Source organism: Aspergillus lucknowensis, assembly GCF_044049455.1.
Source record: "Aspergillus lucknowensis strain CBS 449.75 chromosome Unknown BJX67scaffold_3, whole genome shotgun sequence".
Lineage (NCBI taxonomy): Eukaryota > Fungi > Ascomycota > Eurotiomycetes > Eurotiales > Aspergillaceae > Aspergillus > Aspergillus lucknowensis.
This window is the reverse complement of record NW_027263547.1, coordinates 338332-364259: the sequence shown is the minus strand read 5'-3', so window position 1 is coordinate 364259 and position 25928 is coordinate 338332. Positions and strand designations below refer to the sequence as shown.

The 25928-nt window shown below is 50.2% G+C and overlaps 7 protein-coding genes across 7 annotated transcripts; 4 read left to right on the top strand and 3 right to left on the bottom strand.

Moving 5' to 3' along the window:
• Positions 1–780: 780 nt before the first annotated feature.
• BJX67DRAFT_369626 (5'-methylthioadenosine/S-adenosylhomocysteine nucleosidase family protein) lies at positions 781–2836 on the bottom strand (the record flags this gene model as incomplete). The annotated part of the gene is made up of 4 exons (XM_071030787.1): positions 781–822; positions 897–907; positions 982–1948; positions 2810–2836. 4 exons carry the CDS (start codon positions 2834–2836, stop codon positions 781–783), a joined length of 1047 nt encoding a protein of 348 aa, XP_070890398.1.
• Positions 2837–3156: 320 nt separating this feature from the next.
• Positions 3157–4012, top strand: BJX67DRAFT_342200 (uncharacterized protein). Its single transcript, XM_071027992.1, has 2 exons — positions 3157–3309; positions 3362–4012. The coding sequence occupies exons 1-2, from the start codon at positions 3252–3254 to the stop codon at positions 3595–3597; spliced, it is 294 nt and encodes a 97-aa protein (XP_070890397.1). The 5' UTR covers positions 3157–3251; the 3' UTR covers positions 3598–4012.
• Positions 4013–4770: 758 nt separating this feature from the next.
• On the top strand, positions 4771–6196 carry BJX67DRAFT_389048 (E3 ubiquitin-protein ligase; the record flags this gene model as incomplete). The annotated part of the gene is made up of 3 exons (XM_071034444.1): positions 4771–5134; positions 5168–5777; positions 5848–6196. The coding sequence occupies 3 exons, from the start codon at positions 4771–4773 to the stop codon at positions 6194–6196; spliced, it is 1323 nt and encodes a 440-aa protein (XP_070890396.1).
• A 6306-nt stretch (positions 6197–12502) lies between these two features.
• On the top strand, positions 12503–13795 carry BJX67DRAFT_389046 (NAD(P)-dependent alcohol dehydrogenase; the record flags this gene model as incomplete). Its single annotated transcript, XM_071034443.1, has 2 exons — positions 12503–13437; positions 13493–13795. The coding sequence occupies exons 1-2, from the start codon at positions 12583–12585 to the stop codon at positions 13793–13795; spliced, it is 1158 nt and encodes a 385-aa protein (XP_070890395.1). The 5' UTR covers positions 12503–12582.
• A 749-nt stretch (positions 13796–14544) lies between these two features.
• On the bottom strand, positions 14545–15384 carry BJX67DRAFT_377190 (GlcNAc-PI de-N-acetylase-domain-containing protein; the record flags this gene model as incomplete). The annotated part of the gene is made up of 1 exon (XM_071032046.1): positions 14545–15384. The coding sequence occupies one exon, from the start codon at positions 15382–15384 to the stop codon at positions 14545–14547; it is 840 nt and encodes a 279-aa protein (XP_070890394.1).
• Positions 15385–18685: 3301 nt separating this feature from the next.
• On the top strand, positions 18686–19870 carry BJX67DRAFT_377189 (uncharacterized protein; the record flags this gene model as incomplete). Its single annotated transcript, XM_071032045.1, has 5 exons — positions 18686–18943; positions 19004–19105; positions 19181–19343; positions 19405–19481; positions 19547–19870. 5 exons carry the CDS (start codon positions 18686–18688, stop codon positions 19868–19870), a joined length of 924 nt encoding a protein of 307 aa, XP_070890393.1.
• A 300-nt stretch (positions 19871–20170) lies between these two features.
• On the bottom strand, positions 20171–25806 carry BJX67DRAFT_377188 (ankyrin repeat-containing domain protein; the record flags this gene model as incomplete). Its single annotated transcript, XM_071032044.1, has 7 exons — positions 20171–20419; positions 20504–24684; positions 24742–24877; positions 24940–25146; positions 25210–25287; positions 25386–25605; positions 25721–25806. The coding sequence occupies 7 exons, from the start codon at positions 25804–25806 to the stop codon at positions 20171–20173; spliced, it is 5157 nt and encodes a 1718-aa protein (XP_070890392.1).
• Between the last annotated feature and the right edge of the window lie 122 nt (positions 25807–25928).

Here is a 25928-nt window from a genome sequence, read left to right as displayed (position 1 = left end):
GGGTCTGTATGGGGTTTTAAATTCAATTGATAAGGAGTTCCCCTTACATGCCATCTACTGCCCTCACCAGCTCAGTCTTTACCTTGCTGCGCAACTCGGGGCTGACTCTAGCCCAGCGTGGCACTTTTTGAATGCGATCGTCAAGAACCTTGAGAACGTCTTCCTCGTGCGCTTTCACTTCAAGTACCTCGTACTCACTGGGAAGCCAAGGTAGGTTGCTAAAATGTCGTGATGTAGCCATAATCCTCACGCCAGTCTTCTTCTGGAGCTCGTGCAGGAGCGAGAGAAGTTCCGAACAAACGGCCCGTTCACACTCGTCCAGAGCATCAACAACCAAGTAGACCTTCTGGAATTTCGGTATGGAGTCTGAAAGTAAAGAGAATGTGTCATGCAAACTAGGCTTCGTTTTCGATTCGTATAGGTGGTAGCGTCTTCTCACCGATTCTAGAACTCGCCCACTTTGTTCAGCAAGTTGTCGGAGGAGAGCAGCAACCATCGCCTGCGGAGTCTGTTCCTGACGCCTTTCATATTCGCAGAATAGGCACGCGACACCGATCATCTCAGTAGATGAATGCTTATCAAGCTGCAAACGCCCGAGATACCCGGCAACGACCGAGCTTATTATCGTTTTACCTGCTCCGGGAATCCCGGGGCACAGGAGGGTTTGGGTATCATTCGTCACCCAGGCTAAGAATTTCGGGGAATCCAGAAAGTAAGCAGATGTGCCTTGGCACCAGTTGCCAAGTGAGTCTTGGAGCTTTTCATTCTCTGTGTCTGAACTTAACCAGCGGAGGACCTTGGTTTGTTCCACCTCTTCATTTCCTTTTATCGTCTGTTAGTGACAGGGAGCTGATAGAAGGATTTGAATCATGTATACCCTGAAACAGTATTTCTACCTTTTCCTGAACTGTGAATGAAAGATTGGAGTCAGTGGACACTATATTTCAGTAGTATATGAGATCGGAATGTACCTATACCTACCAGCCTTCATGACGTTTACTGCGCATTCCATCTCCTCCACGTCTGTCCGCTCGATATGTAATAGTAGTTCCTTCGAATAAGCACAGGCGGCCGCTATAGCTCGTTTACGCCAGGTATCATTTTTATGAGAGTCGCAATAGTCAGTGATCCCGCGGATTGCAAGACATGGGAAGTTGTTCACCAGACCGGCTGCCTCCATCTCACAACACCAGATAAGATTGCGGTAGCGTTTGTCGATCTTCTCCCTGCCGACACCATCCTTCACAACCAGATTCCCAGATGCAATGATGCCATAGTGTACATTTGGCTTGTGTGGATGCTCCCGGTTCACCCTGTGCAATATTCTCGTGGTGTCACACGACTTGCAAGTTTCCGATCCTGGTCGAGTTATATGGGGGTACTCCACCGGGTAAAGATGGTCAGGACTGTCGTGTTTATCCCCAGGGTATGCAAACTCCGGCCCCAACTCATCAATAATCTTGCACATGTTGTTGATTGGATTTTTGGGCCGTGAATGAAGCACGCGAAGCATGTCAACTGCAGCTAGGAGCTTGCTGGGGGGTGCATTGAGCCAGCCCTTCGTCTCGATTTCCCCGTCAGCATGTAATTTGCCGTAGTCATATTGGACAATTCCCGGATAGGGTCCATCGGGATAGCTAACGACGACATCCCCGAGACGGACATCCTTTTCCTTACTTGGAACCCCTCCTCCGATGCCGACTAGGAGGGCAAACCTGATATTCTTGAACGTGCGGCGCATGTTCTCCCCGACCACAGCGGCTGAACCTATGCCCATCTGCCCTCCGGCTAGGCACGCCATGGCAATATTATGATCCCCAATCTTGCCTAAATAGTAGGTGTTGGTATCCTCTTTTGGTGTTTGCATGGGCATCCCATGCTCCTCGTCGAGCATCTCTATCGCCACCACGAGCTCATCCCGTAGCGGAGATATCCATCCGACAGTGTACTCATTGTTCGTGTATTGGGAAGTCTTCATTTTCCTTTCGGCGTAAATTGATATTGGAACAAGGTAGAACCGGGTGCGATCGACGATGGATGGTAGCAACGCTCTACTTGATGTTAGTATTTGGTCCAGCTAAACGGCGGGGTAATGCGGCTCGTCGCTGACAGTCTGCAGGAGCTACTAGTAGCCTGTCCACAGGGGCTGCCTTGAAAGGTGGTCGGCATTACGGTCTATAATAGCCGATTGGCTAGGGGCTGTTCCTCCTTGGGGAGATGCAAAAGTACGATCCCCCCAATCTGATCGAAAAGTGTCCGTCGCCTGCGGCCATGCTTCAACAAAGTGTATTATTTCCGGGCTTCCTAACCTACTTTCGATACTAGGGTTTGAAAACGCACCGGCTTTGTCCAGTGTTACTGATGGAATAACAATGAGGTGAAGCTATCTCACAGCAATATGGTGGTCACTTGTGCTATCGAACTGTTGGAAATCGCCACTCCACCAAAAGGGTGAAGAGCTATTCTGGCTGTATATAGAGGCCTCAGGCGTCCAAGAGTTACTGCCTCATTCACTCAGCATCAGAGCTATTGCTCGCCACACCTCTTCACTGCTAGCTTGAAGACCCTGTCCAGCGGCCTGAGTAGACTGGGATCTCGAGTAACGCATTGTTTCACTGAATCTTGTCTCTTCACGGATGGCTAGTCCTATTATCCGTTTATAATGCTTCTCCACGCCTGTTCCTTTCATCTCTCATCCTTCTTCTCTTCTACTCGAGTCATAGTACATTCGCCTGAACCGAATATCCATCTGAACAGCCTCTCCACGTGCAAATACATTGCGATGGCTACTCCGGCACGCTTCGAAAACTTTAGTCCGGCACAAAAAGCTCGCCATAGCCACCCAAGAGCTCGACCAATCCTCCGACTTCCGTGATTTTCTGGACGCAATCCGCAATCCCCTGGCCCGGCCCACGGGAGACTTCTCCCAGATCCTTAAAATGCACGCGGAAATTACTTGTCCCGTTGACAACAAATATGTCCAGAAGCTCCAGAAATCCGACGAAACGCCCGTCAATGTGTCTCTCATCTGCCTACTCCAAGGCATATCCGATATTGCGCCACAGCCTCTAGCGAGATGGCGCCACACGAAAGTGAAATTTGAGGCTATATTTGGGACTCTGCCTGGAGGTGTTAAGAGGGCAATGCTGGCCATCACGGATGGTCAGCTGCAGTCGACGGTCAGCCACAAAGTGAGAGCCATCGCGGAGTGCAAGAGAAATGGGCGCGGGCCCTACGACAGCGCGATTAGCATGCAGGAGGCTGCGTTGTTCGTTGCCTGGATTAGAGAGTATCCAGGATACCGGACCTGTACGTTCATACCCACCACGTTAGACTGCCAGTAGGAAGCTAACATCGTCAGCCGTGTTCTCGTGTCTCCCCCACGGTACGAGCTGGCAAGTCCTGCTTACCACCTACGCTTGCGGTGCCCTCGGACTTAACCTGCACGAGTCGTGTAGCCGGATTGCTCTCGTCGAAACTCCGCTGAATACGAGCACTCAGTTACAAGCAATCGGCCGAGCGCACCATGTGGGCCAACGTGAGAGACAGAAAGTGTGGATACCGTTCCAGGACCATACTATACAACGCTTCCTCTAGTACAACAATCTTATCAAGGTACTACCGCAGGTTGGCGCGGGACCCTGCCCCTCGGGATGGTAAGGATCTGTTCATCACATTTGCCAAAACACCACTGGCGTGGCGCGACTTCCTCCTGCGGAACAGAATCTCCCGCGACACCCGGTCCTTTATGCGTTTGCATTGTTTTGGCCCTGGAAATCGAGTGACTTCGACGAGGTAGAACACGCTGCCGTCATTCTACTCGCTATAACGAAGTGATGGGGAGGATTGGTTTATGGACCGGGTTTGGGGCGGAGCAGCTGTATTTGCGGTTTGGGAAAAGCTGAAAAGCTGAAAACCTGCTTCTCAAGAAGAGCTTGGCATATACTTGCTGTTTGAATAATATCGAAATCGAGTATTAGCGACTGTAGCGAGGATTTGTGGTCTTCCAGACGCTTCTGAATAGCTTTCCTTTTCCAAGTCGCGGCATTCCGAGCTGAGAATATAGCTTTGCAGGCCAGGTATATATGCCGTCGATACTCCAAATTGAAGCCATTGCAAGGGTACTGGCAGACAAACTAGCCCAAGGTTTGTAAGCTTTGCGATGTTTTCACCCTGAATTAAGGTTCAGTCGGGAAATAAGCTCCTTGCATGATGGTACTCAAACAACTCTACATTCCAACCTATATTAGGTTAGATCCCCAACATTGCAGGTCCATGAAAACAAGTTGTGCATCATCTGGTACTGCCTGGTTGGCTCAAGTATCCTCAAGAAAATCGAGATGGTATAAGAAAGTTTAGTCACCGTATGAAAGGGGCACACCCTTGCAAACAAAAAGAAAAGGACCACTTGCCGAGTGACCCTTGACAGCATTCTGTAGGGAGACCTTCCTTTCTGGATGGAAGGGTCATAAAGGCAGAAGTAGAATACTGTTCAATCTAACGATGGAGCCCTATCTGTCTCCTGTGCCGTTCTCCGTGGAATTCCTGTCTTTCATATGGAATTTTGGGGTACTATGGAGGCTTGTCGTACGTAAGGGATCAAGAGCAGTCAATAATGTAGGTGTTCATTGAGTGGCAGCAGAGAGTCGATATTTATTAATATACAAAATCCCCAGGTCAAGAGTTGCACCACAGTAGTCAGCCTCTACATTCTATTCCAACTTCAACGACTTCTCTGACACTTCGTCCATCTTTATTGGACAGCTTAATATGGAACTACTTCCGGCTCAACATTCTCAATCTGTCTTTGAGGACGAAATACTGGCTTTGGCACAACAACTGAAAGAAATCGAATGCTATCGCGAGAATGAGAAAGGCAAATATCGGGCTGGTACTCTTCCCAACGTTGAAACTGCTACTTCAACGTTTCAAGACGAAGTTGAGGCGTATATCACCTTTTTGAGTGACCGAAAGCTTGCTCAGAGTATTGCCCTCGCTGTTGATTCAGATGGGGAGGCCATTACTGCCATCGCGAGAGAAGAAATCCAGGCCGGTAATGATAGGCGGTTGGCAATGTCCATCCATTCTGCTGATCTGATTACGTGTGAGAGCCCGCCTACGGACGACCGGGATAGTATATGCGGCTTTCCACTATCAAAAAGCAAAGCCTGCATCGCAACTCAGCCTCCCTACTTTGATGAAGACTACCAGGAGAGTGAAGTTGCCGGTCCCTCGATGACGTACACACAGCGGCAGGAAGAGATGATACAGAAATTGAACACAAAGGCCCAGTGCTGCGTCTGCTACGACAGTTCTCCAGTGTGCAGAATGATTCAATTGAAGAACTGCTCTCATATTTATTGTGCCGATTGCCTGAAAACTCTCTTCCTCAGGGCCACAAAGGACCAATCACTCTTTCCGCCCAGATGCTGTCGTGAGGAGATTCCCTTGCTTCTTGTCGAAGCAGATATGTCGGAGCACGAACTTGGTGAATTTGAGAGTGCGGCTATTGAGTATACAACTAAAGACAGAACATACTGCAGCAATATACGCTGCGGCAAATTTATACCTCCAAGTAGGATCACAGCAGATCAGGCAGAGTGTGATGTTTGCAACTCTTCCACATGCACAATGTGTAAGGAGCCATATCACCAAGACGACTGTGCTTCCGACCCTGCCCTACAGGCTACTTTATCTTTAGCGAGCAGAGAGGGCTGGCAACGTTGCTTTTCATGCCGGGCGTTAGTACAGCTAGGCACTGGCTGCTACCATATGACGTATGTTATTCTCCAAGCTTTTCCTTGCGCATCAGTATAGGTTGATGATGGTTACTGATATTATGGCTAGATGCAAGTGTAGAGCCGAATTCTGCTATCTGTGTGGCTTGGGATGGAAGACGTGTTCCTGCGAACGATGGAATGAGCAAAGGCTGGTGGAGAGAGCCCAGGAAGTAGTCGACCGCGAAGCTAACCAAGCATTACCTCCTGGAGATCGCGACCTTCGTGTTGCACGGATGCAAGAAGATCTGAGAGATAATCACGAATGTGAGCATCCAGGTCGGTTCGAACGCATTTTTGGTACGGGCAGGCGTCGCTTCGAGTGTGAAATATGCGGAGATCAGCACCGAAAGTATATTCTCCAATGTCGCCGATGCCATATACACGCGTGCGAGGATTGCCGAAGAAATCGTCTTTGATTAAAGCTGTCCTAGAGCTTAGACCGTCTTGATACTGCTGCCTAAAACCATACCCAGGAAAATCTCCATAACAAAACACCATTCTCACAGTGGTAATGGCGAATAAATCGATCAAGGTTGACTGTTGGTTGTGCTATCTTTTCTATCTTTCATCATCTTCATTATATTTGACTTCTAGTGTAAGAAAGACAATTCAAAGAAGTGGTCGATTTTGGTTCCAGTGATAAACATTCAGTGGCCGTCTTACCTCGTATAGAGGACCATTTTTTCCTTAAATAATATTGAGACAGTCCAGTATGAATCCCATAGCCTTATCAAAATCGAACTTTGATGATCAACTAGATACTTGGATTCACGATTGATGCAATACGAAGTATGTCCATGGCTATCTGCACCTCCTAGGCATTCAGAGCAATGGATGAAGCAAACATTATGGTGCGATTAGACCTGTTGGCTTTATGAATGCCCCAAAAGTCTTTGACCCGTACACATATATTCCATGATACCAGAAGATCTTAACACCACAATAGAAGGAAAATGTCAGCGTTATTCGCTTTGTACACTTCAGGGTCTCTGACCTAGTATTTATAACAAGGGAGACCAGCCAAATCTAGGTCATCTGCGAGCCTACTCGGCAGGAGGTTCAAGATATGGTCGAGATGGTTCCTCCACTTGGCCCTGTGGTTCATCCATAGGAGTCACGACTACTCGCTGGTCTTCAGGAACGCCATTATCGGCTAAGTACTGCTCAGCCTCGCTTAGGGATTGAAATGCCTTGTGTTTGTTGTCTGCAACACCACTGATTAAAGGTTCGACCTCGGCCCTGTCTCCAATCAGTCATCAAATGCTACATTCATCTTCGCCGTATCAAATACCAGGACCTAAATATTCCGGGGGCTGGACTACGTCCTTTAAAGACTGCGTAGTATCTTTTCTTTGGCATGGTGGATTTCAGGAAGGTTCGGTTATGGTGGTTTTGGATTAGAGAACGTGGCAGTGTAAATATATAAATTTTACAAGAGATAGAATGTGAGCGCTTAAAGGCTTATCTATCTCAATATTACCTCAACATGGGAAAATAAATAGACAACAAGGTATTTATCCACATCCTTTTTCTAAACTGGCGGTGAGTGTACATGCAGTGGTACCATGCAAGGAAGCAAACAAGGGCGTAGAGCATGCACAAGATCCAGTAATGTACAATAATCAAAAGAATGTCCCCCTTGCTACTACAGTAAGGTATGACTTTTGATATGACTATGCTGCATGCTTGTTAAGCTGTCTTGTGCATATTGCTGATACTATTTGATTACGCCGCGTTCAGCAGGCAGGGAAGTATGTGACTGCTTTTGAGCTCATGTGAAGGGAGTTGGCCGATTTTGACTTCCCAAAGCGGTCCTGTCAAGAGGCCGCTCCCGAGGCTATTTAGATTGAGAGATCACTCTCATTATCCATCTGAATTGACTTTACCAAGGCACAGACCGGTAAGCAGAAACGTAACCACGCCCAACCTTGAGAAAGGAACTCTTTCCAAGGATAACAACATAGATCAGGGATTGTAAAATCAGAACAGCGATAATGACTGGAAGCGGAAAAGAAGAAATAAGACGGGAGGAATTTTTAGATCCAAAAAAGACATTAGCCCTGAAAAGCGAGTTCACATGTTGGATAGGCCAGTGAATCTGGGGGATCTTGCAGGTGCTTTACAGAAGTCTGATATTTTTATAGCAAATAACTGCCCCATAATAACTTCACCACGTCTTGTAAGCCATTATCATCTAAAAGATTGAGAAAATATATAACTTAGTCATAGCTATATTTAGTTATAGACTAAAGAATTGGTTGGGAATCATTGAGCCTCTGGACTAGACTAATTACCTCTGACTCCAACCCACTGGAATATTGGCACCTTCTCCTAATAGTAGCTGCACGATCTCCTTGTGGCCTCGCCATATCGCCCACCTTGCGCATTAACATCAGCACCCTGACCTAGCAGCAACTTGACAATCTCCTCATAGCCTTGAGCAGAAGCAACTAAAAGAGCATTGCTAAGTTCTCCACCCTGTGCATTAACACCAGCCCCATTCTCTAATAGCAACTGCATAATTTCCTTGTAGCTCCACTTAGAAGAAACTTGAAGAGTATTATCACCCAATCTATCCCGCGCCTTAACATCCGCACCGTTTTCCAACAGCAGTTTGACAATTTCTTGATAGCCTCTATCTGAGAAGGTCTGAAGAGCGTTGCTGGAGTAGCTGCCCTGCGCGTTGACATCTGCTCCCTTGTCAATAAGGATATTTGCAAGGACCACAAGGCCCCCAAAACAAGCATAGTAGAGCTTGGAACCTTGCGGGGAACCAGGGTCGGTGTCCTAACTCCTATCAACTTGATACAAACGACCCCATCGTTGGAACATCGCTTCATTGTCTAGGAACCTGACTGTTACTTCGACTATGTCTTTGGAAGCCTGAGCCAAAGCAGCATGACCTGTCCAGATCTCCGCTGCATAGCTTTCCATCAGGAAATCCCGCTTGATTTCTCCATGGTCACTATTGATGTCCGTAAGGTAGACCAAGCATGGCCTTGTTATGGATCTGCTAGCAGTTGTGATCTTGTAATCATTCTCTCCTAGAAGGTACTCTTTGACAGAAAAGTGAGTAAGATGTAACTCTTTCTTGTTGGTATGAACAATTCTTACTAAGCTGGGATAGCACAGTTGGACGGATGGATGGATTATTTCATTTAGCCCGACCCCTCGCCAAAGAAAAGCGATATGCAGCCTACCTACAACTATATATCTCCCCTTGCATCTCTATTGTACATGATCCCATTTCTTAAGGGCGAACTTTAAGCCTCGCCTAGGGGGCCGGTGGTGGCCATATGCTGTAGGTTTCTTCTTTACGACCCCTTGGTCCGTGGCTACGAAACCTTTGAGATGCTTCTACAAAATGCAGCACAGCCTTTACACAGCTGGGTTCCGCTTTCCCTTCTAACATGGCCGATGGGTCTCTGAACGCCTCCCCAACTTGCGTAGTGTTTGTCGTTGCGTTCTCAGTTTTGCGCAGTCGAGTATGACGTGGGCGACTGTTTCCTTTGCCCCGCATTCACATTTATCGTCTTCTCTGTGTTGATAGAGCTTACCATCAACCTAGGTGCACGGGTCAAAGAAATGAGTGGGATGCAGCTCCAAGGTGTCGGGGTTTCTGTTGTTCCAAGAGCCAGTGTCAGTTGTCGCGAGTTTACGGAGTCTTGTTTTGGGAAGTCCATGCAGCCAAACAAGAGACCGGCCCAAATCTACTGGTGAAGATTCTGCTCAAACCCTCCATTCAACCTTGTGTATCCACACCCTTTGATTAGCTTGTGATTAGCTAGGATCCATAAAACCGCACCATTCCTCGCCCCTCTAATTCTCACGCACTTCGCTAAGGGTGTTGTAGACTTTAGATTTCTTAACCACTGCCCGTAGAGTAATTTCCAATCCCTTCTAGTAAACATCTAACCAAATTCTACCTTAATATCTTCCTATAAAAGCTTTCTGTGCATTAATTTATAGAAATACTTGCCTTTAGAATTTAAATAAGGACAGGCCTGCTAGCAACCTAGAAATAAACAAGATACTTCTACCCTTGTCCTTGCCCTTTGTTTTAGGGCCGCGTGCAACATACTAGTCAGGGGATTCTATAACATTACCTTGATATGCAGAATACAAAACCCAGCTTCCATGCCAGTTTAACTTTGGTTTTATCAGGTTTAGTTAACCAAAATAAATACATCCAAGCCCCTATACAAGCCCAGTAATCCTATACCTGCCTGATTTTCTACTAAGATACCCGCCTCAGCAGGTTTAATGCGATAATTATCCCTACAAATATTAGATTTATAGTATTAGGAGGCACTAAAGCTAGGGCTTTACTATATAACCAATTAGATATACATAGGTCGCACAAAAGGCGCGAGTCCCTCAGCACTCGCAGATTAGCTGTATCCTCAGCCATGCAGACTCACGACTAATTAAAGCCTGCTTATTGAAACCTAGATTATTGGAAAGTAACCAGCTACTAACCTCCAACAACGCGATTAACTCCTTGTATTAGACTCTATGAGCAGTTCGTTGAATCGGGTCGGGTTAAACAACTCTAAGAATACCCATACTGTCCATCCTACAGACGGATCGGCGGACCCTAATCTAACAGGACTACAGTACCATGTGCCATGTATGGAGCAAATATTTTCTGACCTGCCTGTATTGATAGAACGCGGGTTCTAAGAATAGACGGGGGAGTCATCCAGCTAACCTTAGCCAGCGAGCAAATATCCTGCTTCCATAATACTATTAAAGATTGGTTCTACTATAAAGGGTGTACCTTCAACATTAAAACATACAATTGTTTCAAAAGGAAATATACCAAGTAGGATAGGAAATACAGCATGGTAGTAATTAACTATTAGCTTGAAGCTTATAGGTGCAGTTTTAGAGATTGTAAGAAGTGTAGAAATATACTAGATAAACCATTAAAAAAGAACTATCTTCCCAAAAGGCCTTACAGCTGTCTGCTGAGCAAGTCCCTTGCATCTATCATTGGCATGCAATACTTGGACAAAGTAGATAGAAATTCATGCCTCGACGTGCTAAGAAGGTTCGGCGCAGCTAGAGGTATTCTTCTTGGTTTTATACCATATATCTCTGAGACCACAAAGGCAATGTCTCGGCAGCAGTATAGACGAAGGAATACTACTACCTTCAAGAGAGCGGCGGAATATAGCCTTGAATTAAATGCCCTAGTGGCTATCCCAATTAGAAAGATCTTGGTATTTGATTCTTCCACTAGAGGAAATGGCTCAGGACCTTATCAATATTAGTAGGCTGGACAAAGACCTGCTAGCTCCTTAGCTGTATCACCTCTCTGACCTCTCTGACATAACGGGACGCATGCTACCCTCTTCCAATCCTAGAGATCGAATCTTGGAAACGCCTTTGGCAGCAGGGGCGCTGACGCGCTGAAGCGCTGAAATGGGACGTTAGCTGTGAACCAACCAGACATGCGGAAGCTGAAATCAGCACAACCAACGGACGTTCGCTTTTAGAGGAGTCGGCGCAAATCTAACCGCGGTAGATCTAAATGATTCGGCCAAGCGCTGTATAAAAAGCTCCCTATTCCCTGCCATTTTCTTCATTGCTCCTTTCACCCTCCCGATCTCCCCGACTTGACAACCTTGCTCTAATCTTGGAGCCCATTGTTTCTAGAATCCAGTCTTATTCCTATCTGGCTGCCCACATGATGCCTCATTCCTTTCCCCGCGCTCAACCTGGCGAACACCAATTCTGGACCGATCCTATCCTTTGCAAGGATACTCAAGTTAGAGTGGGGCCTTTCCGCAGTCTTGGATGGCTCCCCACAAACTTCAACCCAAGACCCCATCAATAAGATATGATTCAAGCCGACAGGTCGCCCCAAGAGCTTGAACGGGATCCAAGTTTTGAGGATGATATTGGTTTTTATAACTACCCATGTTAGCTCGCAAGCTACTATAGACTAAGGGCTAGCTAGGCTGCCAGACTGCTAATATCCTAAAAATAACTATAGCCGTATCTAAAGGCAAATTATATGTAGAATAAACCTAGGACCTAGATAAGTTATATAAGACTACCAACAGGACTACCATAAAGGATGGCAGCTAGGAGAGTAGTTATGGTAAGCTATTATTAAGACTACTATAAAGGATAATTGCTTAGATAATAGTCAACTATCAGGAATATTAAAGGACATTTATTTCCACTATATCTAGTTTTTTTATCTTTATAATTAATATAACTATTTGTCAGAGAACTAGGGTGCAGGATGCATCGTCATGATCATGGATGCCAAGGACTGGCAGAATGGAAAGGAAAAAGCACGAGAAGAAGCAGAGGTTCTGAGGTGCCTTACCTTGTGGTAGGGGGTGAAGAGATATATATTACTAATAAATATTACTATATGGTACCCTGCTGTACCAGCACTTTCGAGAAGTGTGATTGTGTTGGATTGGGGTTATCGATAGGTTTTGTTGGGTAGGCTGGTGAAGACGCGAAAAGTACTTCACGGCGGCATGGCATGCAGGTACAGTACACATAGTCAGACCTAATGCGCGGGTGCAAAGTACTTTATGGAAAGCAGGAAAGAGTTACACAGCATAGTGTTGAGGAATTGGTCATGAGCCTAAGTAACTTAATGTAAGAGTCCGCCTCCGGTTATTCCACACTTTGAGTATATATAGGCTATACGAACCACTACTTAATATTCATAATTCCCACACACTCCCTCATAACCTTCTTCTATTCCGCTATCCTTCCGTTCTATCTTCCGATTCTCTATCATCCATACAGTAGCTTTTAACTTTTCATCGACATGCCAACAAGCAAAGGCCTCTACCTGCACGGCCCCAAAACCCTCGTGCTAGAAGAACGGCCCCTCCCCGCCCCCGCCGCCACGGAAATCCAAATCGCCATCCGCTCCACAACCCTCTGCGGCTCCGACGTCCACTACTACACGTACCACCGCAACGGCTCGATCCAGGTCAAGGAGCCACTATGCGGCGGGCACGAGGCGGCCGGCGAAGTCGTCAACATCGGCTCAGATGTCCGCGATACAGGAACACTGAGCGTAGGCGATAAAGTCGCCATCGAGCCCGGCGTCCCCTGTTCACGTCCGGAATGCAAGAAGTGCATGAAGGGACGGTATAATGTCTGTCCGGGCCTGCGGTTCCGGAGCTCGGGCGCGTCATTCCCGCATTTCCAGGGGACGTTGCAGGAGGTTGTGAATCACCCGGCGTCGTGGGTGCATAAGCTTCCGGTGTCGTTGGAGTTTGATGACGGGGCGCTTTTGGAGCCGCTCTCGGTGTGTATACATGCTGTGCGGAAGGCGCGGATGGAAGGTGGCGAGACGTGTTTGGTTTTTGGGGCTGGGGCTGTGGGGTTGCTCTCTGCTGCTGTGGTGAAGATTGAGCATGGGTGTCGAGTGGTTATTGTAGATGTTGACCCTGGACGGGTGGAGTTTGCAGTGAAAGAGGGGTTTGCGGATGTGGGGTTTACCGTTACGCCTCGGAAGGGGGAGACGGTTGATGAGAAGCTGGGGATTGCGAAGGATGTTGCGAGGGAGATCGGCGAGTTGAAGTGGCCTGGCCCTGAAGGGGAGCGGGTTGGACGGGTTGATGTCGTACTTGAGTGTACGGGCGTGGAGTCCTGCGTCCAGGCTTCTATCTATGTATCCCCCCTTCGTATCCCTTCTATTCTTCACAGGACTAATAGAGGCGGTATAGGCAGCCGATAGCGGCGGAAAGGTCGTGCTCATCGGCATGGGAACAGCGGTGCAGTCGTGGCCTATCTCCGAGCTCACGGCTCGCGAGATCGATATCGTCTCTGTCTGGCGGTATGCGAACTGCTACCCGCGTGCGATTGAGATTATGGATGCCATGGCAAGCCGCGGACTCACTCCCGACGCAAGGAAGATAATCACCCACCGGTTTTCTGGGCTGGACTCGATACCGGACGCATATGAGACGGCTGCGAAGACAAAGGATGGGAAGGGAGGACTTGTGATCAAGACGGTGGTCAACTTGTAGTTTAACGTAAGAGAGACTAGCTGTATACACGCATTATATGGTGGCTCAGGAGAGTTGAGTTCCTTCAGTTATCCTTTTCTACAAAGAACTCCAGGATCTATCTTGTTTGCTGTACGGATCTTGATCTAACTTAGGGCTACAAGCTCACATGCATTGAACGGTTGAGACCCGCAAGAGATATTGCGTGGATCGTCGTGTACGTAACGAAAGGGGGAGCAGCCGTCTGGAGCTGTTGCTTCTGGGAGGTACTGAGGCTGTAGCAGGAGTAGTGCTGTTGATGCTGCTGTTGTGGTTGGTTAATTACGAGCAATTAAATTATTCTAACCACTTCTATACCATGCAGGGTGGCTCCATCTCGGTCAGGAGTAGTCGTGTGGGAGACAACCCATTCCATACAACAGCAGCATACCAGGATTCAGATGATTGAAAATGACTGCGTCCTAACCGATGTGTATCTTGTTGCCAGTCCGTTCCGAGCCCTTGCTCCCCTCCCCGTCCCAAGAGAGGACGAGATACTGGCCACACTCCAGACCGTATAAGATAAAAAGGTAAAACGATTGACAACCTTGGAACACTTGCAGAATATCTCGATTATAGCAATTCGAGAGCCAGCAGGTACACAGTCACGCGAACCGCCTCCTTATAATGCAAACATCTCCGGTTATCTGGATCGGAACCCCCTACATCCTGCTCCTAATCCCTAATGCATCTCGACAGCACTTTCAAATACCCACCACATCGAGGCCAGCTCAATTCGCCAAATACTCCCTCTGCAACCACAACTCATACTCCCTCCCCCCACAAGCCGCATCACTCGCACACGCCGCAGAATCATACGGCGCATATGTATAAAACGCCGCCTTCTTCGCATCCAGATCCGCCCCGCCAACATTCGCCGGAAGATCCTTAATAGGATACCCCTCGTACGCAGCGACAGAGCCACCAAACGACGACCGCACAGCGGCCTCATTCGCAAACAACGCCCCAGCGGTATGGTCGCTATGGTCGCCCGAGCCAAAGGCGTCGACGTAATCCTGCGCACTCACAGAATCCGGGCCATACCGATCGATGACCGAGGCAAGGGCCGAGATAAGTTCTTCGCGGGTGTAGCTGATGCCGGACTCGTCAACAGTGTTAATCGTCCCAATCGCACCTTTCCACAGCTTCTCGAGGCTCTCGTTCCCCGTCGCGGCGAACCCGCTCCCGTCGCCGTTCCCGTCGGGGAGATGCATGAACGCGAGGGAAATGGGATTTTCCGCGCGCTCGCGCAGCGTATACAGCCGGATTTCCCCGGCGGGGATCTCGAGCCCGGACTCATCCCAGGTATTAGATACGCCTGCCATCTGGGCGTATGCGGCCAGGGCGCCGGTTTGGCGGCTTGTCCAGTATTCTGGGCCGAGGCCGGCGTCGCCGGCTGTTAGGTAGATTGTTTGGATGGAGTGGTTGTCGCGGATTGAGTGGAGGAGGGAGGGGTTGAGGAAGAGGAGGTCGTCGTCTTGGTGGGCGACGATGTAGAGGTTTCGGTCGGCGAGGGTGAGGGTGAGGGTGGAGAGGGTTAGGGCTATGGTTGGTAGGAGGGGGAGGTGCATGGTGGTGATGTTTCGAGAACAGTATCTCAAGAGCAGAAAGGAGTAAATTACGAGTCTTCATAGCTGCTGCTGCGTGGATGCAAAGTAGTATCTTATATGACTTGTCCTACACACATTCTCGGTTCGCCGTCGCATTTCATTCCTGTAGCCCCTCGTTTCAGAAAGAAGTGCTACGCCATTTACTCGACTTGTATAGCTACGTATCCGCCCAGCCATCGGAAAGTATGCGAGGCATGCAAGGTATCGAGCCTTGTTTGGCGATAGGCAGATTGTAGCTCTTGAATACCTCCAAATACACGATATTCGCTGGAATTAAGTAGCGGTTTTGTTTGTCAGAATATTATCGTCTGCTTTGAGTCACAGGATAAAGCGTTGTCTCTCTCTGTACTTAACTGAAATCTGTCAAGTTAAGGTGCGGATGGACGTGGGATGGAATGTGAATGGTGCGACGATGATCTCGCTGGTAGAGGCTGGTAAATACCAGTAGATGGCCGGGAATGCTATCATCCACCGCTCTAATTCACTCTATGTGGTAATGCAATATCTACCACGGTCAATTGTCTCCTCTCCCTCCCCTTCCCATGATCCATGTGGTGGGGTGGTTACCTCGAGGCTTTGGGATTAGGGTTCCGGAATGCATGTGACTGCGAAAAGAACCGGGGAATAAGCAAAGTATGTTAGCTATTGCCCGCAGTGAGGACAAACATGCTCGAGGTATATTTTGCTAACTAAGAGTATTTATCCTTCAAGAGGCGTAAACTACTCCTATCCTGTTCGGACGCCGATATGATTCCAGCCAAAAGAGGAACCTCTTCAAAGCCTGGCATTGACCGCGCAATACAACGTAGGCTTGGCGTGGTTGATGGAAGGTGTCCACGGGTCTCTCTCTCACAAGTAGCCTGGATCTCCTTCCTCTCAGCCTCAACCTCACCTAAACTTCTGGCACGGTGTATCAAATGACCGAGCAAGTCAATCACTTTGTTGTATCATCTCGAGTCCGACACAATCAAAGTCCGTAGCCAGACTCCGCCCCCATACGGCACCATTCACCACCCAGTCCAGCCCAACCAACAGCAATGCGCCTCCCCAGGGGAGATAAAGTCGATAAAACAAGAAACAATTTCAAGGCGGAGGGGCAATGCTCTGAAAGGACTTTACCAGTAGCAGATCACGTTCTCCATCCTGGTGCTTGACAAGGAGGCTTAGGTAAGGGACCGGATCCTTGAGAGAATACGCCGACAATATGGGGCATCTGGAGCATCCTTGTTGGATGCAGCAGGCGACTCCTGTGCACTGCTCCTACGGAAGGTCCCATGCATCACAGCCAACCAAGGGTTTCCATGTAACTGCGCCGGCTCGTTTTTTCGCTTGGCGATTCCTGGGAGGTGCTTGGGGGGGGGATTGCATACCTTGCGGAGCCTGAGAGACAATTCCTTTGAAGAGGTAGAGGGTATGCTGGAGCATGAAACACACCTTGGTTTTGTTGCTAGATACGGAGCTCGTTCTCTCCCGGCAGGAGTCTTCCACGGGGGAACACTTGCAAATCTGACACTCAACCACCCCTGAATCTTCGCGTGTTGATCCTATTCTCTCCGCCCCGACACGATCACCTTATCGAACCTCCGGCGAAAATCGCGGATTGCCTTAAGATACATCGCATCCAAAGCCACTCCAAAATAGCTTAGACTAAGCTGTAAGCAGATACGCAGTGATGAGTCAACAATTCCTTCCGCAGATACTCTTGTTAAATGACGCGGGACTCAAGACCAGATGTGAAACACGCGTAGTCATGCGCAATGAGCCATACAGGCCATATAGCGAGGTTGGTGTCCTGATATCGCTGAAATCCAATGCCATCATATGAGGCCACTTGGTGTTGGAGTTCCGGAAATATCGGATCATCGTGAGAAGGAATCTGACTTACAGAATACCAGAGCCCTCGATGCGTTCTCTTTTGCTGGGGAGACGGTGCTCAGGAAAAACAAGGCCGGAGTTGAGCACCAGAAGTCCGTGCAAAGCTGAGACGATGGTGTTTGGCAGCGGAGAGAACCATCGTGGGCCTGGAGTGGGCTCACATTGGCTCCAGTCCCAGGCCCACCTCGCCTCACAGCCCCAGGTGGTTTATTGATAGCTCGGGACCCCGTCGATGGCGGTCCCTGTCAGCACGGACAAGACGGCGGGACAAAGAGAAGTGAGTGCTATTTGGAGAAAAGGATCCTGTTCATGCTGACCAGCAGAACCTCAACGGCGCCGAGAAACCAAATCCGTCCCGATCGCTCCCCAGAGTCAGCCGCAACACCCACCACGCTGCGTCGGAGGCCTAAAAATCAAGCTCATGACTGGCAGAATGCCCAACTCCTTCGGTTGCGTATCCGTATGCAGTCATAAACATAGCTGAGGCTGCCGGGTTTCCAGGTGTACGCCGCGGCCAGCAACCAGGCGTCTCCTCTCCAGAAAATTCGAAAGACAGAAGCGCTCTGTGCAAGGCCCGCTCTTGTCAGATTTAAGGTCGCAAGACCTCGGAACCAAGTCACGGTCCCCCGCAGCTCTCGCCAAAGCACGAAGTCCGGGGGGCCCAAACACTGGGGAGCAACATGACACTCGTGGATACCACCGTGCCAGCAAGAGCTGAATCCCTGAACCCGGTGGAGAGACATTCCACGGGCAAAATCTAACTTCCTTCGCCTTAGCCGCTGCAGCTGCGGCTGCGCCCTCGCCTAATAATATCGTGATCAGGCCATCCGGCCCCCAACCGCGACTCCGGCCTGGGAGCTTCTCCGGTCTTGGCTCGCCAATCGTGCAACCAACTCACAGTGCTTGGCGCCGCCGGTCCACCCCCGGTAGGGCTGTGCATGATTGCGCCCTGTTTCATCTGCTCTGCTGCTGCGACCGTGCCTGAGGGATCGGCGACCGCATGGCCTTGTGCGGGTTAGTCGAGTTACATCCCGTCGCAGCCCTAAATTGCCAGGCTTGCTGCCATTTTCTTCGGTTTGGGGTCCGGGGGCGCAGCATGCAGGGGTTGCTTTGATTTGATTTGGCGTCGGAGAATTGGTGCGCCTTTCGTCGAGCTCAGGTCTGACACTGTTGTTGGTGTCTCCTGAGCGAGCTTGAGGTCGGATCATATCTTCTCGTTTGAGAAGAGTATATAAACCCCCGACTGCATCGCGGTTTGACGATCTGATCAGCACAGTTTTTCTTCCAACTCCACGAAGTCTATTCCTTCCACAAGTCTATTCTTTCTCTAATTAACTCTCGCTATAATCTAATTCTCTGTATAATTTATTCTTCTATCACCATCACAATGGCCACCCGATCAGCCTTCATCGTCGCCGCCCTCGCCGCCCTCTCCCCCGCGCGCGCAGCAGACCTGGACAAGCCCGCCCTCACCAGCAACCTGGACTACCTCCTCGAGGGCAACGTCAACAACCTGCCTTCCAATGGCGGCCCATACTGGGGAAAGTGGGAGGCCGGCCTGATGCCCGCAGACTGCAAGAGCATCGCCGAGGACCAGGGCCTCAACCCCACGGACTTTGAGGTCTGGGATATCTTCTTCAACGACGTGAGTCTGCCATTAATCAGTAACTACGAAGTACCTCTTCTAACCGTTTTCTCTCGCCAGTGCCAAGATGGCTGGTCGTTCTGCCGCCACAAGGACTCCGCCGATAGCTTCGAGACCCTCGTCGACACCTTCGGACGCATGCCCGTGAGGATGCGCAGCTGGGTATGTCCCAGATACCCACAGTCTACGAACCCACGTAGTCAATATCCCAGCACAAATAAACTGACCTCAGGATAGGTCCGCCACATCCTCACCATCCCCGGTGACAACTGGGCCTTCAACTCCAACGGCAACATCGCCTTCTCCGGAACGACCAGCTCAAACTTGGACGTTTGCCTCCACGAGACCGGCCACAGTCTCGATCTGCTGGGTGCTTACGTCGAAGGTGGCGCTTTGTCTTGTATGTCTCTCTCTCTCTTTTAATCTTCCCCCCTGGAGACCCTCCTGCTAACCCGCACAAGCCTCACAAGAGTGGCTCGATGCATACAACGCCGACTCCAACGTCCCAGATGAATACGCCCGCTCCAACCAAGTCGAGGTACCCCTTCCCAACACATTAATCCCCTATGAAGCACCCAGCTAATGAAATTGTCTCTTTTCTAGAACGTCGCCCAAAACACCGTCGTCGCCGTCTACGACAAGGTCAACCCGGGCGGCTTCCCGGGCGTGCAGTCCAACGCCGGCGCAATCGCGAACCAGTACCAGCTCGTGGAGAGCAAGGCGGGTGACCAGATCGTCCCCGGGGGCACGTGCGACCGCCACCTGGCGAACTCGGATACCGTCTCCATGACCGGTGACAAGGTCTCGGCTTCTTCGGCGAAGAAGGTTCAGAAGAACAGGAATGATGCGCATGACCCGGCTTTCAAGGGGACGTATGAGAATATTGTTGAGGGGTTTGCGCCTTTCAACTCGAAGGATTTTCACTAGGGGTGTTAAACTGGGTTTGAGGCTGGGACTGGGTGAGGGTACACTACGCTGAGGATGGGTTTGTGATGGATAGCGCAGGATGAGAATGATATATTGCATTTGGTTTGAAGATGGGATGAGCTGTATATTGCGGTTTGCATGTGTATAATGGTGGTGTTGGTTCGAGCGTGGAGATGGTTTTGCATTTGTGATGCCCTGTTCGTTCATCGAGCATGATGGATGTTCACTTTTCTCCAAGGGTTACCCGTTTGAAGGATTAAAGGGCTTGTAGCCTATCCCAGTTTGAAGTGCTGATCAACCTCAAGCCTCTGAATCATCGTCAGACCAGTCCGCCTGCCCATCATCATCCATCTGTTCCACGGGTGACTGTAAATTATCACGACTGTCATCCTTGTCAGACTCCTCTTCAGCCACAACTTCGTATTCCGTTCCCCGAATCTCCCAGTTACCTTGATGGTGATGGACTTCTTCTCGATGTTCCCAGCATTTGAAACAGAGATAGAACGGATCAAGGCAGTCAAGGCAAGCGTGGACGGTACCAAAGATTCCCTGTCGCCGCGAACCCACCGCGTCAGTATACAATGACTACAAACAATGAAGTGTCCTTGGAGATGGAGCCCATAGCACACTTACGGACAAGCAAACGTCACAGAAACCCTCTGTCCGACCTCCCTTGGCCGATACATGCCAGTCAGGATCCCACACTTCTTCCACATCACGTCCGTTTCGGTGCGTGGTACTAGTGGCCTCCGGGGTGAGGAGTCGAGTAACTTCCTCATCTGTCGCCCCGTGGAATCTAGCGAGCTTGAGAGGTGACCATTCCCTGCTGTCGCTGCTGCGGCCGCGATCCCAGACACTCGCATTATGCGATAGGAGAAGTCTGAGTATGGTGGGCTCGAGCTTCCCTTCCGGCCGGCCCCAATAATACCCACACGCCCTGCACGCCCATAGCAACGGAGTCCAGCCGTCCACGTCGGCGTCTTGTACCAACTTCTCCGGGTCCGAGGCATTCGACAGGATCAGCTGGACAAGATCCACCTGGCCAGTGGTCACTGCAAAATGGAGAGGCGTTTGGCCCATCCGAGTCCGCGCCGTCACCAAGTCGTCAGCAGCGGCTCGGTCGAGTAGCAGCTGCAGGTGGTCCCGGGATCGGAGCGAGGCATAATGCACCGGTGCACGCCCAAATTCATCTGCTTGCTCGATATGAGCTCCACGACCCAGGATTAAGCGGGCGAGATTGAGATTCTCCGAAAACAGTAGGGCGGAGTTGAGGGCGGATCCGTAATAGCCCCCGCTAACTGTCACATCCGCATTGCTGCCTGTCTCGGAATTATCGAGTAAATACTCGATTACCTCGTCCGTTTCTTGCCGAGAGCTCCAGGCGGAGTAGATAGCTACATCTAGCGGCGTTCCCCGGGCTGGGTCGACGAGATTGATGTCTGCGCCGCGATCAACCAGCAGCCGGAGCAGACGAAGATTCCCATCAAAAGCTGCCGCGTGAAGAGGCCCACCCATATAGGCACCCACAACATTTATATCTGCGCCTTTTTGAAGAAGGTATTCGACCACCGGAGTGTTATTTTCGCCGACCGCGAACCCGAGTGGGGTGTACTGGTTGTACCCGCGAACGTCCAGCCGTGAGCCCCGGTTGACTAGAAACTTTACAATAGATAAGGGGGTATCCTGGCCGATATAGCAGACTGCTGTGTTCTTGTAATTATCAATCACCGAGACATCGGCGTTGTACTCCAGCAGTGCCCGAACACATGCTTCCGATTGATATCGGATAGCGAGCATCAGGGCTGTAGAACCGTCGGGGGCTGCCGCGTCAACATCGGCGCCAGCGTCCAGAAGAGCGAGCAGACAGGATGTATTTTGTCTGCATGCAGCACCGAGAAGGGGGGTGAGTCCTGTGCTGAACGCACCCGGTTCGGGATACCGTAGCTCGGTATTCGCACACCGGGAGGCCAACAGCTTCACGACTTCAGGGACACCATTGAAGGCAGCTAGGTACAACGCTGTGCCGGGAGCGGACATGGCATTAATGTCGGCGCCCGCTGCGAGGATGAGTTCCATGCATGTCACATCCAGGTGCGCGATGTGAATCGCCTGCCATTGGCGCGGGCCTTGCAGGCTGGTGTCGGCGCCGGAATCCAGCAACACCTTGACCAACTCTCGTTTTGCTTCCTGCACCGCACGTAACAGAGCTGTTTCGTCCGGGCTCACGGCGATTTTGATGAAGTCACTTTTCTGTTGCAGCAGCTCTATGATTTCCGGCGCTCCGACAGACAGGGCAGCATGGAGAGGGGACGTGGTGTAGTTTTTCTTCTCCATTTTATTGACATCAGCCCCGTGGTCCAGCAAGAGCTTCACCATTTCCAGGTTTCCGGATCTAGCCGCTGCCACCAGGGGGCGGTCGTTCTCTCTCCCATTTGGATCGGCCCCAAAGTCCAGGAAGAGCCGGCATGCATCCGGATATTTTTGCTCCGCTGCAACACCAACTGGTGTCCGCGACAGGATGTATAATCTTTCATTCCGCGGATGGATACCGTACTGCAACATGGTCCGAAGGCATCGTGGGAAGGGGGAATAGAATGGTGAGATGGGAATGTCGCTGTCCGTGCTCGGTGCTTGTTCGAGGCCGTCTTTTCCTGCCCCGGCATCTACAAGAACTTGCAGCGCTTCATGCTGCCCAAGTAGCGCGGACCAGCAAGCTGCAGTGCGCAAGTCAGGACCAGTCTCATCGACCGACACCTCGTTTACATTAAGCAGCCTTTTTATCACGGAGTGATGACCAAGTTTTGCAGCCCACACAATTGCTGGGTCATCTCCACGTTTCTGGTTGCAAACTGATGCATGCGCGCCATGCGCCAAAAGCAACCGCACAGTAGAGATATTGTTCCTCACGACAGCACAGTGCAGTACTGGCAAATGGTTATCACTCACAGCATTGCAGTCTGCACCAGCCGTGATGAGTGATTTGACTAGGTGGTCATGACCATGAAAGGCAGCCCTGGCAAGGACTACGTCCGGTACCCGACTGGCTGCGGCCTTGTCAGCTGTGAGATGATGCAATAATGTCCGAACTATATTGAAATTATCATGCTTAGCGGCTGCCATGATGGCATTCAGGCAATGCGAGTCCTCCACTACAGTCTGGTGTAGTAGAGTTTGCACGGTTGCTAAGCGTCCGTGGCGAGCGGCCGCGGTCAGCGCCATTTCTATGATGAGAGGATCTGGTTCTTGCTCAGGTTTGATCAGCGAAGCAATCAACCAATTCAGCCCCATTGACGCAAGCAGTGGCAATGGTGAAAGAGACAATCGATCTGGCCTCAGCAAAGGAGAGGTCAAGTGCCACCGCGCGGCCGACCAGTATCTTAAGGAAGTCGCGTCTCGCAGGAAGACCATCAAACTGTTTGGCTGTGACGTTTCACACTCGGGTAATGCAGCGGCGTCGAGGTGCACAGGCCAAAACCGAATTACGTAGTTCAAGAAAGTGGGCTCTTGTAGTACAATCGAGATATTATGATTCTGTCCGCCATTGCAGATAAGTTTTATTCTGTCGTGTATCTCCGGCTGGATGAGATACTGTATGCAGGAATCTAATATCATGGCATGTTTCTCCTGCGGTGGGCCAAACACATACCATGGATGCTGACCAGCAGGATCAAGACTTGGTGGAACACAGACTTCATATAATGCCAGGTGAGCTGGCAAGATGTGACCATTTTCTTTCAGCAGCAATGGCCCGAAGCAACGAGTGATCCGCTCCCAGAATACCATGGATTGCCACTCTGAAGACTCCGTGAAGACATCAGCAGTCTCTCCAACCACGCTCGCTGCTAAGAGCTGACCCGGAGTCAAAGGATGCGTGGCGAATAGAACCCACGTAAGAATGCGGAGTGCCCAAGGTCTCTGTGAAATAGGAACATTGTCAAGAAGCATCTCGACGAGGCCTCTCGGGGAGAGATGGAGAAGACTTGAGGCCGTCTGATGAAGAGTCGATAGAGGAGCAAGACGAAGACAGCTCAAGAGCAAGTCACGAAACTTTCGATCATCTCCACACGAGTTCAGTAAATCCGCAAGATCCCTCTGCATTCCATCAAGAGCAGGCTGACTCCGCAGAAGCTCAGCCAGTGCTTCGGAATAATCCGTGCCATGTTGTCCAACGTTAATGCGTAGGACGTCCGTAGCAAATTCATCATCAGCTTCTCGAGTGCGTGAGAGACAGACCCTGAAGTTTTGCTCAGACCTCTGAGCGAGGCTTGTAATGATCGCCAGCAGTCGAGCCGGGTCATCCGACTCATCGCAGGAGTCAATGATCCATTCCACCCTGGGAAGGGGACCCAAGTGGATATTGATGATTTCCAAGAACCACAGGGCGTCTTCATCGGTCCAAGACTGTGAGAAGGCAGGCGATGGAAATTTGCCTATGTACGCTGTTTCCGGTGACGTCCTTACTTGGCCGAAAATCTGAGATAAAAACGTGTTTGCCATTGCCCCTAAGGTTCTGCGTCGGACATCGTGCTTGTTGAACTGGAAGTAAAACACTGGGCTGAACGTGGATGTATCCCTTCGGCTGCACGCGTCGAGAAACACATACTCTGTCGCTCCGGAGATATCATGAGGCCCGTATAGGAGTAGAACGGATGGAGATCGCTCAGTGCGCCACCGTTGGAACGTCGGCTCTTCAGATAGCCAAAAGAAAGGGTGCTTGGGCCCAAGGATTGTTTGAGGTGGATAAATGGGGGCAGCGAGAGAGTTCACCGTGTCTACAAGGGTAGTTGTGATAGTATTATCGTCGTGCCATAGGACTGAGGCCGAATATTAAGTAAGGAGAGCATTCGTTGTGAGTATCGTGGACCACTTACGCTCTGTCAACCTTTTCATGGGCGTGTCTGCAAAGTTTCCAAAGCCCTGTTCTTTTGATAACTGACCGGGCAGCGTTCCTATTGCACAGCGCGTCTCGAAAGGGATGCACAAGGAAGTGATCGATGCATCGAAAACCTCACTCCGCGTCAGTTCAAGGCGCAATCGAGAGCTAGCCAGTAGGACTTTCATTGACATACCGCATCTTTGGCAGTGCGCAGGCTATGAATGTTTGCTCGGTTCAACATTCGACTCTGCACAAAACAGTCGTTGATTCCCATGATTGAATGAGAAAGGTGTTTGATATCCTCGACAATGCGACCGGACTGGCAGTTTTTCAACAGAAATCGTGCGATTCCGGTCTCGGTGATATCTGGCAGCCATCTGTGCGGATAATCCCAGAATGCCTGCGGTGGCCCTGTGGTCAGACCGTCCTCTTCTCTTATTTCCTGGGTGATTCTGTGACTTACCAAGAACTTGGTGCATGCCTTGATATCGATGAATTCCTCCCAGTATTCCCCAGCGAGGACCAGGGCCTTGCAGACCAGCTTCACAAAAGATGCACGCAAATTGTTTTATTAACTTACCCTCTTTTACAATCAAACCGCCAACATCACGAGAGAAGAAAGCGAGAGGCAACGGCTACCAATCCAGTCAGCGATAGCCCTAACAATGACGGACTCAGGTTACTTGCGGGATCTCCAGCTTGATTCTCGCGCAGCCTGGCCAGCGATCTCAGCAGTCTCAGGGCCTCCCCTCGAAAATGCTCTCTGGTGAACGAGGCTCGCTTCACACCGTCTACATCCCACTCAAACTGGACAATTCGATAGTTCCATTCCTCCTCTGCAGCCAGCTTCGCCAGGAGACTATCGTCTGTTGCTCGAGCCCAGTCATTCTCGCCGTTGTCACCGATACCATGGATGGTTACGATGATACAGGACGTTTGCCAGGTTCAGTCGGGCCCATACGAGGCCAACTTACTCGAATCGCTGTTTCCGGGTGCTGTAGAATTCAGTAGTGTACACCTTTGGGGGTGATCCTGAGACACTCGGACTTGACTCGTTCATGATGGAAATTCTGACGAGAGCACAGCGGGAGCCAACGCCGTGGGAGGGGCTTTGATGCGGCCAGAAATGTCGGCGCTAATCGAGAATCCTCCTTTGTAGTGCTAATGTAAGCAGGCGTTTCC